This window comes from Carassius gibelio, chromosome B3, assembly GCF_023724105.1.
Source record: "Carassius gibelio isolate Cgi1373 ecotype wild population from Czech Republic chromosome B3, carGib1.2-hapl.c, whole genome shotgun sequence".
Lineage (NCBI taxonomy): Eukaryota > Metazoa > Chordata > Actinopteri > Cypriniformes > Cyprinidae > Carassius > Carassius gibelio.
This window is the reverse complement of record NC_068398.1, coordinates 17,507,243-17,519,983: the sequence shown is the minus strand read 5'-3', so window position 1 is coordinate 17,519,983 and position 12,741 is coordinate 17,507,243. Positions and strand designations below refer to the sequence as shown.

The 12,741-nt window shown below is 40.8% G+C and overlaps 1 protein-coding gene across 2 annotated transcripts in view; it reads left to right on the top strand.

Annotated features, from left to right (window-relative positions):
- LOC127952897 (integrin alpha-3-like) overlaps nucleotides 1-12,741 on the top strand; it is a 147,896-nt gene that overhangs the window by 13,543 nt on the left and 121,612 nt on the right. For both annotated transcript variants that reach the window (XR_008153067.1, XM_052551790.1), the window contains exons 2-5: nucleotides 5,134-5,261; nucleotides 5,714-5,811; nucleotides 5,919-6,156; nucleotides 6,258-6,350. Coding sequence is in view for 1 of the 2 variants with exons in the window: in XM_052551790.1 (XP_052407750.1) it covers nucleotides 5,134-5,261; nucleotides 5,714-5,811; nucleotides 5,919-6,156; nucleotides 6,258-6,350 (557 nt within the window). In the remaining variant the exon portion in view is untranslated. The remainder of the gene's footprint in view (nucleotides 1-5,133; nucleotides 5,262-5,713; nucleotides 5,812-5,918; nucleotides 6,157-6,257; nucleotides 6,351-12,741) is intronic.

Sequence of the window (12,741 nt, the reverse complement as noted above, 5' to 3'; positions counted from 1 at the left end):
TCAACACAAAGAAATTACCCCAACAAAAAGAAAATGTAAACAAAGTTTTTTTTTTTTTTTTTGTATCGATTACCATTTGTATGTCCATATTTGTACAAATACCATGGTTAAACCATGGTTGTCGGGTCTCGGGGCTAATCACCTGCCTTTTTGGTGTGTGTGTTTATCACTTGTCAGCTCACCGTGTCTACCTGTTTGAGTTTTCCCCGCCCACCTTGTTTCTGTGTTGTGAACCTTAATTGCTTGCCACCTGTTTTCTATGTTCTTCTAATTTTATACCTTTATCATTCCCTGTGTTTCTCTGTCTATTGTCAGACTGTTGTTACTCGTTTCAATAGCTCGGATCTTCTAGCTGTTCTTAGCACTCACCTTTGTCGTGTCTTGTCCTCAGGCTCCAGTGTGTTTAGCTGATTTCTCTGCCCCCTGTTCTTACAAGCTCTTACAAGTTCATCACTCCGGTCTCAGCGGTCATACGAATTACCGTGGAGCGTTACTCATCGGCCGTGATTCATATGCTTCGACTATTCATCCAGTCACTACGAGTAATCCAGTAAACGTGACTCATCTGCTCTGACTCCTCTGCTTTAAATAAAGCCTTGTGTAAACCCGCATTTGAATCCTGCCCATTTCTCCTGACAATGGTTATAGTAGTAAATCCATGGTTAATTTGTTAATGATTACAGTAACCATTTTTTTTTTTGTTAGCTTTTTTTATATAATAAATGTATTTATTAATTAATTCATTTCAATATTAAAACCACAGGCTATGGTTAGTTTTTTTTAAGGTAAGCTGTAACAGTAAGTTAGCCAGCTTACATAACCTTTCACAGTTACAGAAATTGGCTATTTAGTCAGCTTATTTAGGCTAATAATATCCATAAAAAAGCTAAGGAATCGTATGACCAGGATTGTTAAAATAAACAAAATATATTTTTTCAGAGCAAACATTTATAAATTATGTGCCAGCCACATTTGTCACTTTACGGTTCCCTTAAATATTTCCGATGTGGTCTGTGTTTTTGCAGCACATTTCTTTATTTGTTTGTATTGTTAGTATTTGCAGCACGTGTTGTCAAACTGATGAAGATGTTTTCATAATTTACAGGTATTTTTGTCATTTGCAGCATGTTTTCTCTCTCGGCCACCGTAGCAGTCCTGTTGGGGTATGGGTGTGTTTGTTTTGGTGCTAAAGAATCGGGTCTGGGCAGATGCAGGCTGAAGCACAATCATAGTCTAACCATTACTTTACCCACATTCTCACTACACACTGTTCTGTTGTCAGTAAACACACATGACGATGGTGCTTCCACTGACGTTTATGTTCTCTGTCTCCTGACCCCGGGGTCCTACGCGGAGCTGGTAGCTGTCTCAATTGAGCCTGTATCGGTAACCATAGTGATCATATACAGCTGCATCTCAAAAAAATTTGAATGTCATGGAAAAGTTCTTTATTTTTTGTAATTTAATTCAAATAAGCTAACTTTCTTATATTCTAGATTCAAAGACTGAAAATATTTCTGACTGAAATATTTCAATAGTTTTTTTTTGTTTTAATTCTGATGGTGACTTACAGCTTAGAAAACTGAAAAGTAGGAAACTCCAAAGTAGGTTTAATTATGCACTCAATACTTGGTTGGGACTTCAGTGCGGCGTGGCATGAAGGCAATCAGCCTGTGGCACTGCTGAGATGTTACTGAAGCCCAGGTTGATTTGATAGTGGTCTTCAGCTCCTCTGTATTGTTTGTCAGTTGTTACTTATCTTCCTCTTCACAATACCCCATAGATTCTCTGTGAGGTTCAGGTCAGGTGAGTTGGCTGGCCAATCAAGCACAGTAATATCATGGTCAGCAAACCACTTGGAAGTGTTTTTTTCACTGTAGGCGGGTGCTAACATCCTACTAGAAGAGGAAATCAGCATCTCCATAAAGCTTGTCAGCAGATGGAAGCATAAAGTGCTCCAAAATCTCCAGGTAGATGGCTGCATTGACTCTGGACTTGATAAAACACAATGGAGCAACACCAGCAAACATCACAGCACCCAAATCATCTCTGACTTCAGAAACTTCACACTGGACTTTGGATTCTGTGTCTCTCCATTCATCCTCCAGACTCCAGACGTTGATTTCCAAATGAAATGCTAAATTTACTTTCATCTGAAAAGAGGACTGTGGACCACTGAGCAACAGTCCAGTTCTTTTTCTCCTTACCCCAAGTGAGATGCTTCGGATGTTATTCTTTGGTTCAGGAGTGGCTTGGTTCTAGGAATATGACAGTTGTAGCTCTTTTCCTGAAGACGTCTTGAGTGTGGTGACTCTTGATGCACTGACTTCAGCTTCAGTGCACTCCTTGTGACACTCCCAAGTTCAGCTTTTCATGATAATCTTCCCAAGGCTGTGGTCATGCCTGTTGCTTGTGCACCTTTTCCTACCACACCTTTTACTTTCAGTCAACTTTCTATGAATATATTTTGATACAGCAGTCTGTGAACAGCCAGCCCTTTCAGCAATTACCTTCTGAGGCTGAACGTCTTCTGGACAACTGTCAAGTCAGTAGTCTTTCCCATAATTGTGGTTGCATGTTCTAAACTAGCCCATGAGGTACACTGTATTTATACTCAAAATTTACCAAACTAATCAACCTCAAAATAGAATATAAAAATTTTTGAGATACTGAATTTTTTATTTTCTTAAGATGTAAGTCGTAACCATGAGATATTACAACAAAATATTTTTGAAATATTTCAGATTGTGTGCAATTAATCTAGAATATAAGAAAGTTTGCTTTTTTGAATTGTTACAAAAAATAAAGACCTCGTCTATGACTGAGCTGATGGTTTTTATTGGACTTTAAAAAAATTTGACTGCTGGAGAGCTTGGTCCCCCCCAGTTAAAAAAATCCCATCTGCGCCCCTGGGTCAGAGATCACATCCCTATGGTCCACTCCACTATATTCTGCACGTTTATGGCCGCGTATCCTTTTGTGATATGTACGCCTGATCAATCACTGATGGATTGGCGATAGGGATGAGTGCCATCCAGAAGGGCGTTGGAGACCGTGTGGACGCACCTCCACATCGAGGTCTTGATTAGGCCGTAGCCCTCTCCCACGACCTCGATGAAGCTCTCTGTAGCAAAAAAATAAAATAAAAAAATAAAGAAAATAAAGAAAAAAAAAGTAGTGCTGGGCTTCAGGGCTTAAAGCAAAATTACGCCGCGTTTGCCTGGCAAGTGCAGGTCTGAGAAGGTCCTGCAGCTCCAAAATGAGCTGTCTTGGGAGGCGATTTTTTTTTTAATATAGCCACGTCAGGAAAAATGTCTAAAGGGCTTAAGTTTTTCAGAATAAAAAAATTGACATGGTCTAAACGGCTCCGCGTCCGGCTCCGTCTTTGATTCAATACAAGGACACGTTGGATCGCTGCTAGGGTCGCTTACAGGACACAACAATGATTACCCATTTATAGATCTTAGCCATTTAGAGCCAAATTGTTTGCCAGATTTTAATTATCAAAAAAATGATTGTCAATTCGCTTTAATTACATTACGAAAAAGCCTAGGCTAATTACCACCATATTAGTTCTGATACCACATAAAGTCAACTTCATAAATAGGCCTGTATCCATTGCGAACATAATTTATTATGAGTCTTAAAAAATAACATAAAATCATTGTTGAGCCACAACATTGTCAACATACCATAGTTTGGCTTGTACTGGTTTCTAAAGACTGGTGTACAGTAGCATCTTGAGCTCAAACAACGCTAAGAGAGAGCTTACGAATGGTCCAGCCCAACCTTACGAAAGTGTGACTTACAGAAGATATACTTATAGCGTAAGAACGTGTCGGGAATCGTGCCATAAGGTTAAGAGAGAGGTTAAGGAATAGGTTAAGAACTACTTAGCGATAAGAACGTTTCGGGGACCCGGGCCTATATTAGTCAATATTTTTTTATTAGGTTAAGCAGTGATTGGAGTTCTTATGTATATATATATTTTTATTTATTTAACATTTTTAATTTAAGGCCCACCCACAATTGATCTGGCCCATCCAAAACTGGAATCCTGGCATGTGCCTGGGCCACACTGAGCTGTGCGTAACGCCCACAGACGTGAAGTGAATGAGGCTGTCCTGTACTGTCTGAAATTGTTAACTCTGTGGAGATACATGTGCAAAACAGATTTAACTAATCATAAAGTCAATCGGGATGTATCCGCGATCGCTCTCCATGGTTCTGACCAAAGAAGAGCACTTTATGAAACGCATGGGCTGCGTTTCCCGATAACATTGTCTACGAAGACTCTTAGGGTATAACTTAACTAAAGGTATACTACCACTAAAGGTATATTATTGCTAGGCGTCTTCAGGGCTATCATCCACTGGCGAGGCAGAGGCGCTGGCGCCCTCCTAATAACGGTGCTGTTTTTGGTAAAACATGATTTTGACGAATTCATTAAGTTTTGTTTTATAGAAAACTCTTTTTAAAAGTTATTCGTTTTGTATAAATTGTATTTTAATTTTGATCAATGTTTTATCAACCAATTGCCCGTCTTTAATAAATAAGAAGCAAATATACAGCAGACAATGTAATAACCTTAGTGTAATTGACAGAATTATATATTAACATGCTTTTAGAAATATTTTATTTGTTATTTATACTAGTAGCCTATTGTGATGATTTTTTTCACGACCCAGATTTTTTGGTGCCCCCCCAAGCACTTGGTGCCCTACACGCAGTACGTGATGTGCGTGTGAGGAGCGCCAGCCCTGCTTGAGTAAAATGTGATCACTATCTCTTGTGGTTTTTAGATGCTTTATGTTAATCTCTTTTACCAGCAGGGTTCTGCAGATAGATAAAATCATGTCGTTTTTTAAACAATGTTGTCTGTACCATGTTTACCTGGGTCCTGGGAGTAATGGGTTCTGACAAGTCCTTCCAGTCCAAATAAATTCACAAGCCCACACACGTGCAGGAGTTGCACAAGGGTTTCACATTACACATACACAGTGTCCACTAAATTCTGACGATAAGGTAAAATATGAGCAATACTTGGCACAAGACTGGCTGTGCATTTTGGCCTTATGCTTTTTTTTTGTCTCAAGACAGACTTGAGCTCAATCAAGTTTACACATGTTTCAGACTTCTTGTAGGAGCACCGAAGGAGAAAGCAGAGTCGCAAATGTCAGCCAATGAGACTGGAGATGTGTATGCCTGCCCAATCACCACAGACCCCAAAGACTGCAAAAGACTGAACCTTCTCAGCTCGGGTAACTTTCCTGACATTCATACAAGCCATGAGTTTTTTTGTGTGTGTGTGTGTTGTGTGTGTAATTCATAAAAAAATTAATAAAAAATTGTTAAATCTATGAAATTTATCAAAGAAAAATAAATTAATTAAATAAATGAATGGTAAATTCCTCCCTTTATAAATAATATTAATAATAATATAGTATAAAAAATAATCATAATAATATTTAAAATATTAAGAAATATGTCATTTATAATAATATAATACCATAATATGTATTATTATTATAATTATATAGATAGTAATACATGCCTTACAACTATAAATAATATTAGTAATAATACAATTTCAAATCGGACTTATATTTGCTTTTAATTTTTTTTTAATTTTTTTTTTATTCATGTATTATTACTATTGATAATTGTTTTTTGTTGTGTCCCACATGTCTGTATTTTCCTTTGTTTTATGCAGATCCTGATAACATACCAAACCCTGCAAATGATATGATGGATGGGATGTGGCTAGGTGTGTCGTTAGCCAGTCAGAGTCAACCAGGGGGACGTGTCCTGGTGAGTTTATCATAATGACCTCTCTTATGTTGGGTCTATAAAAAATCCATGCACAAAAAGCATTCTTCCTACCATCTTAACATAGTATTCATCGCTCTATTTACTAGGCCTGTGGCCATCGTTATATACGAAAAATGTCAACCAACTTTCGGATGATTGGGAAGTGCTATGTTCGTGGAAATGATTTAAAATATAACCAGGCAGACTCTCAGTGGCAGTCAAACAAGGAGGTGTGTGACCCCACAAATAATCAGGATAGAGAAGGCATGTGTCTTGCTGGGATGTCTGCTGCCATCACTCAGACCGAGATCTTCCTGGGTGCACCTGGATGCTTCAACTGGCAAGGTGAGGCGAATTTATTTACTTGTAATCATTTTGTTTCTACATGCAAGAATGATGTTAAATTCCCCTCATTTTCATTTTCAATCATTTTCAATATTTTGCAGGAAACACATTTGCACAGTGGCATAACCCTGCAGATAATTATGATTTCATTAAGAGCAAGATTCAGGACTTGGACAGAGAGAATATTTACATTGGTGAGGCAGTGCTACAACTTTGCTTTCTGGATTCTCTGGCATTTACTCAGTTTTCAAAACAACAGCAACAATCAAAAGGTTATTAGTTCAGGGCTGTCAAATCAATTTATCGCGATTCATCTCAGCCAAAATATGTAATATAATTGTGTGTACCATATATATTTATATGTATATGTAAAAACACACACATACATGTATTTATGATATATGTGTAATATATGTTTTAGGGCTGTCAATAGATATTTTTTTTTAATCTAATTAATTACTCAGCCAAATCCAAATCCAATTTGACTGAGAAATTAGCCACAAAAGATAATTTAAAGCCATTATTGTGTTACATGAGAAAAGCATGAAATATAAATAATGAAAAATAGCTTCAGAAATAATTTTTTATTTCATTTTATGTATTAATTTTTTTTTGTTTGAACTATCCCTTTAATTAGTTTTTTATTCATATGTAAATATAAATATACATAAATATACACTGTAAAAAAATATTTTTTGAACTTGTAAATAAAGATAGCATCAGTTAAGTAAATTTTACAAACAAATACTATTTTGTCTTTTTACTTCAAAATATCATGTTTAATTCAATAAGCTACTTGAGGTTTCATTTTTATTTATTTTACTTAAATACATAAGTAAATTTAAATGGAACTGCCTAGGTAGAAATGAAAGTTAAAACTCATAAGCATATTTTACTTGGAACTGTTTGTTATGTTTACAAGGATTCTTTAAGTAAATATCAAAGTTATGATCCCATATTTCCCATCATGCAATGGGGCATGAATAATTAAAAATGTACACTGTTTATGGTTGTTTTTGTTGTTAGTTGCTTATTTTAGTTGTTAGTTGTTGTTTGTTTTAGTAACATACCGTTTTGTGACACCTGGAGTTTATTTTCTATTTAAAATGACCCATTGATACTCAAACACTATTCACCGTCATTGTGTGTGGTGTACCAAGTATTGAGGTCTCTGTGTTCAGGTGGCTATTACTTTTATTGAGTGGGCATATTATCTTTAAATGATAACAGCCTGTCTACATGCTTACATGCATGTTTGCAAGTGAACCAAATGCTTAATAGCACGGTGATTTACCAGTGTTAAGGTTGTTAAAGTAAATTGCATAAACTCCCAGATTTTATTAAATTCAATGGTTGAGTTTTACTTAAAATACATGAGTGCAAAATTTGCAAAATAAATACATTTGTACACTTTTTTTCAGTAATAAGCATTAGGCTACACAATGTAAAATTTACAAAGAAAGAGTCAACAAAATTTACTGGGAATTCCCAAGTAAACGTAACTTTAAATGTCTAATTAAATTTACTATAATTATGTTTAGGCTTTTACTTGACAATTTTTTGTAAATTTACTAGCCTTTTCTGAGTGAAAAAACTTTCCAAGCTTTTTTCAAGTAAATCCCACTCCAAATTTTTTACAGTGTATACATAATTTTTATATATATATATATATATATATATATATATATATATATATATATATATATATATATATATATATACAGTGGGGTTCGAAAGTTTGGGCACCCCTTGCAGAATCTGTGAAAATATGAGTAATTTTCAAAAAATAAGAGAGATCATACTAAATGCATGCTATTTTTTATTTAGTACTGTCCTGAGTAAGATATTGTGCATAAAAGATATTAACATTTAGTCCACAAGACAAAAAAAATGCTGAAATTATTAAAATAACCCCACTCAAAAGTTTGGGAACCCTTGGTTCTTAGTACTGTGTTCTGTTACCTGATGATCCTCGGCTGTCTTTCTGTTTTGTGATGGTTGTGCATGAGTCCCTTGTTTGTTCTGAACAAACAAGGGACTTTACGGTCTTTACGGTCCTGCAGATTCTTCAGTTTTCCAGTATCTTTGCATATTTGAACCCTTTCCAGCAGTGACTGTATGATTTTGAGATACACCTTATCACACTGAGGACATTTGAGGGACTCAAACACAACTATTTAAAAAGGTTCAAACATTCACTGATGCTCCAGAAGGAAACAAGATGCATTAAGAGCTGGGGGGTGAAAACTTTTGAACACGATGAAGATGGCCAAATTTTTCTTATTTTGTTGAAATATAATTTTTTAAAATTTAGTTCTGCCCTTCATAAGCAACAGAAGATACTTGTATGTTTCCCGGTACACAAATTAAGTACAATTTACCTTGATCTTCAAATTCCAAAAGTTTTCACCCCCCAGCTCTTAATGCACCTTGTTTCCTTCTGGAGCATCAGTGAATGTTTGAATCTTTTTAAATAGTTGTGTTTGAGTCCCTCAAATGTCCTCAGTGTGATAAGGTGTATCTCAAAATCATAAAGTCACTGCTGGAAAGGGTTCAAATATGCAAAGATGCTGGAAAACGTCTCGGTTACGTCTGTAACCTCGGTTCCCCGAGAAGGGAATGAGACGATGCGTCGATAACGCTTTGGGAACGCATTCTGCATGAGTGCGTCTGAAGCATCCATGTCAACTAGTCCAATGGCGAGAGTGAGCGTCAGGAGTGACGTCACGACCAGGAATTGATAAAAACCCCAACCGGAGCAACCGGTGTTAGCTTCGACAGTGCCGAAGCAAGTCGATCACAGGAACGAAGGAAGTATGGCAGGGAGACGCATCGTCTCGTTCCCTTCTCGGGGAACCGAGGTTACAGACGTAACCGAGACGTTCCCCATCGAGGGAGAGACGATGCGTCGATAATGCTTTGGGAACGAGAATACCCAAACCGCCATATTACAAGTGCCTGAGTGTCAGACAGAAAAACCAACGCCTCAAGAATTAAAAACCTGAGACCCGGGAGTAGCGTCCAGGTCTAGGCTATAAAACCTGACGAATGTGAGTGGCGAGGACCAGCCTGCCGCATCACAAACATCCTGAAGAGAGGCCCCAGATAATAAGGCTCTAGAGGCCGCCATACTCCTAGTAGAATGAGCTCTGACCCCCAAAGGGCACGGTAGGTCAGAAGACTCATAGGCAAGAAGGATAGCCCCAACTATCCACTTACTAAGTGTCTGTTTAGTGGCAGGAAGACCTATCTTAGGTGACCCGAAACAAACAAACAGCTGATCGGATTTCCGAAAAGAAGAAGTCCGATGAACATAAGTGTCCAATGCTCGCACCGGGCACAAGAGGTTAGACTTTTCCTGGTCCGATGATGCAAACGGGGGAGGACAGAAAGCCTGCAGAACAATAGGTCTCGGAATAACTGGGGCGTGGAAAGCTGAGATGGCCGCCACGTAAACTTTTAAGGTGGATGGACATAGACCAGAAGTGAAGCGGTCTTGTAAAAACTCAAGAACTGAGCCAACAGAGCAGTGGACGGGGTCACACTGATGTTGGTAACACCAAGAAGAAAAACATTCCATTTGAGTCTATAAAGTTTCCTCGTAGCTGGAGCTCTGGAGCTAAGAATGGTCTCCACAACCTCAGTTGAGAGACCACTCTCTATGAGTTGCGCCCCCTCAGAGGCCACACCCAAAGCTTCCAAATCTCTGGCCGGGGGTGAAATATAGTGCCCCCGGCCTGAGATAGAAGGTCTTTCCTGATCGGGATCTCCAAGGGAGAACCGTCGAGGAGATGAATCAGGTCCGCAAACCAGATTCGACTCGGCCAGTGTGGAGCTACGAGAAGTAGACTTACTCCGTCCTGGCGGACTCTCTCCAGAACTCCTGGGAGCAGAGAAACAGGGGGAAAGGTGTACAGACGTAGCCTCGGCCACGTCTGTACCATAGCGTCCAACCCCAGGGGGGCTGGATGAGTAAGGGAGAACCATAGTGGACAGTGCGTCGTGTACTGAGACACAAACAGATCCACTTCTGCTTGGCCATAACATTCCCATATGAGCTCCACCACCTCGGGGTGAAGCCTCCATTCCCCTGGCCTCAGCACCTGCTTCGACAGGGTGTCTGCTCCAATATTCTGAGTCCCTGGTATATACATTGCCCTCAGAGAGCGTAATTTCCCCAGTGACCACAGGAGGATCTGGTGCGCTAATTTGCAGAGTGGGCGCGAGTGCAGACCCCCCTGACGGTTGATGTAAGAGACCACCGATGTATTGTCTGTGCGGACCAGCACATGATGGTCCCTCAGGTCTGGCAGGAAGTGCCTCAAAGCTTTGAAGACAGCCATCATCTCCAGGCAGTTGATGTGCCAAGAGTGATGATGGCTCTCCCACAGACCCTGAGCTGAGCGGCCTTCCATTACCGCTCCCCAGCCGGTAAGGGAAGCATCTGTCGAGATGGTAACCCGATGACAAAGAGCTCCCAATACCAGTGTTCTCTCCATATGACCAAGGCGCGGAGACACCGCTGCGTGATCTTGATCGTACGAAGTGGGTTTCCCCTCGGGGAGAACCCTCTGGTCCTGAGCCACCACTGTAAAGGTCTCATGCCCAGCAGGCCAAAGGGAATCACATTGGACGCTGCTGCCATGAGACCCAACAATCTCTCGAACTGTTTTACAGTGCGTGACTGGCCTAGCTTTAGCTCTGAAGTGGCTGTGAGGATGTTGGCTACACGAGCGGGCGAAAGAGAGGCTCGCATCGTGACTGAATCCCATACCACCCCAAGAAGATTGGTCCTCTGTAATGGAGATAGCACACTCTTCTTGGTATTGAGGCTCAAACCCAACTTTTGCATATGAGCGAGGACGACATCTCGATGCCGAACCGCCAACTGTTCTGATTCTGCTAAAATCAACCAGTCGTCCAGGTAATTCAGAATACGTATGCCCTGCAGCCTGAGCGGGGCCAGAGCTGCATCTACGCATTTCGTGAATGTGCGGGGTGAGAGAGCTAGACCGAAGGGAAGTACCCGATACTGGTATTCTTTGCCCCCGAAAGAAAATCTTAGGAACTTCCTGTGGTGAGGGAGGATGGAGATATGGAAGTACGCACCTTTTAGGTCTATTGTGACGAACCAGTCCTCGGATCTGATTTGAGTCACGATCTGTTTGAGTGTCAGCATCTTGAATTTTAATTTCTGAACTGTACGATTCAACAGACGAAGATCTAAAATGGGACGCAGCCCTCCATCCTTTTTTGGAACAATGAAATAACGGCTGTAAAAACCCGATGCCCTGTCAGGAGGATACACCTGCTCTATAGCATTTTTCGCTAAAAGAGATTTCACTTCTTTCTCCATGACCAGAGCCTGCTCGGGATGCACTACTGTGAGCAACACCCCGTTGTAGCGTGGGGGACGAGAACTGAACTGGATTCTGTAACCCTTCTCTACTATCTGCAGGACCCATTGAGATATATTCGGCAGACTTTTCCATTCTGTCAGACATTCTACTAAGGGAACCAGCTCTCGAGGCTGGCCTCTGGTGTAATTTGAACAGCTAGTTCGGGGACCTGAAGCCGAAGCGCAGGAACCATCCGAGCTAACTGCTCTTGGACCCCCCTCAGAGGGAGCGAGCCTGACGCAGCGTCTGGGAGACACAGCGCCAGAGACCCGCTGGAGACCACTGCGCCCCGAGGCACCAAGGGTGGCGGGGTTGGCAGGACGGCCCCGTGAGAGCACCGAGACAGGACGGGCACCGTATATTGAGGTGTACACCGCACCGTCTCGATTGGGGCTGCCCTCACAGGCCTGACCCATTTGGCGTCAGGACCTTTTCTTCTGAGCCGAAGCTTTCTTAGCGAGAAGAACGGTCCTCAGATCCGGCTTCTGCTTAGATTGCTTTGGCTGTGAGTGCTGGCTCGGTCCCCGTGATTTTTGAGGAGGAGCGCGAGACGCAACACTCTCTTTTTGAAAAACACGATATGAGGAGCATGATGGCTAGGGCTGCCTTGCACACCCAGCAGCATCAGGATTAGATCGGCGAGGGAGAAAACTTTTAAAAGCTTCAGATTGCTTTTTATTTTCTTGAAATCTTTCAACCACTTCATTCACAGCATCACCAAACAGACCTTCATGAGAAATGGGAGCGTCTAAAAGAAAAGATCTATCTTTATCTTTAATATCTGAAAGATTAAGCCAAAGGTGTCTTTCTGTAGAAACCAAAGCATCCACAGATCTACCAATAGCACGTGCTGTTTCTTTAGTCGCCCTGAGAGATAAATCCGTAGCCCGACGAAGTTCGCGAATTTCGTCACGGCTGACTCCCTCACTGTTATCTAACTCCCCCAGCAGCTCAGCCTGATAAGCCTGAAGCAAAGCCATCGAGTGAAGGCAAGCTCCAGCCTGACCTGCTGCTGTGTAAGCTTTACCCACTAAATTAGATGTGATCTTTAAAGGCTTCGTGGTCAAAGTCGGGTTCTTAATAGATGACGCTGAACCAGGGGAAAGATAGCTCGCGAGCTTCTGCTCCGCCCGGGGCATCGCTTCATAACCATTTTCTTTCACCCCTCTTATATCAGAATAAATGC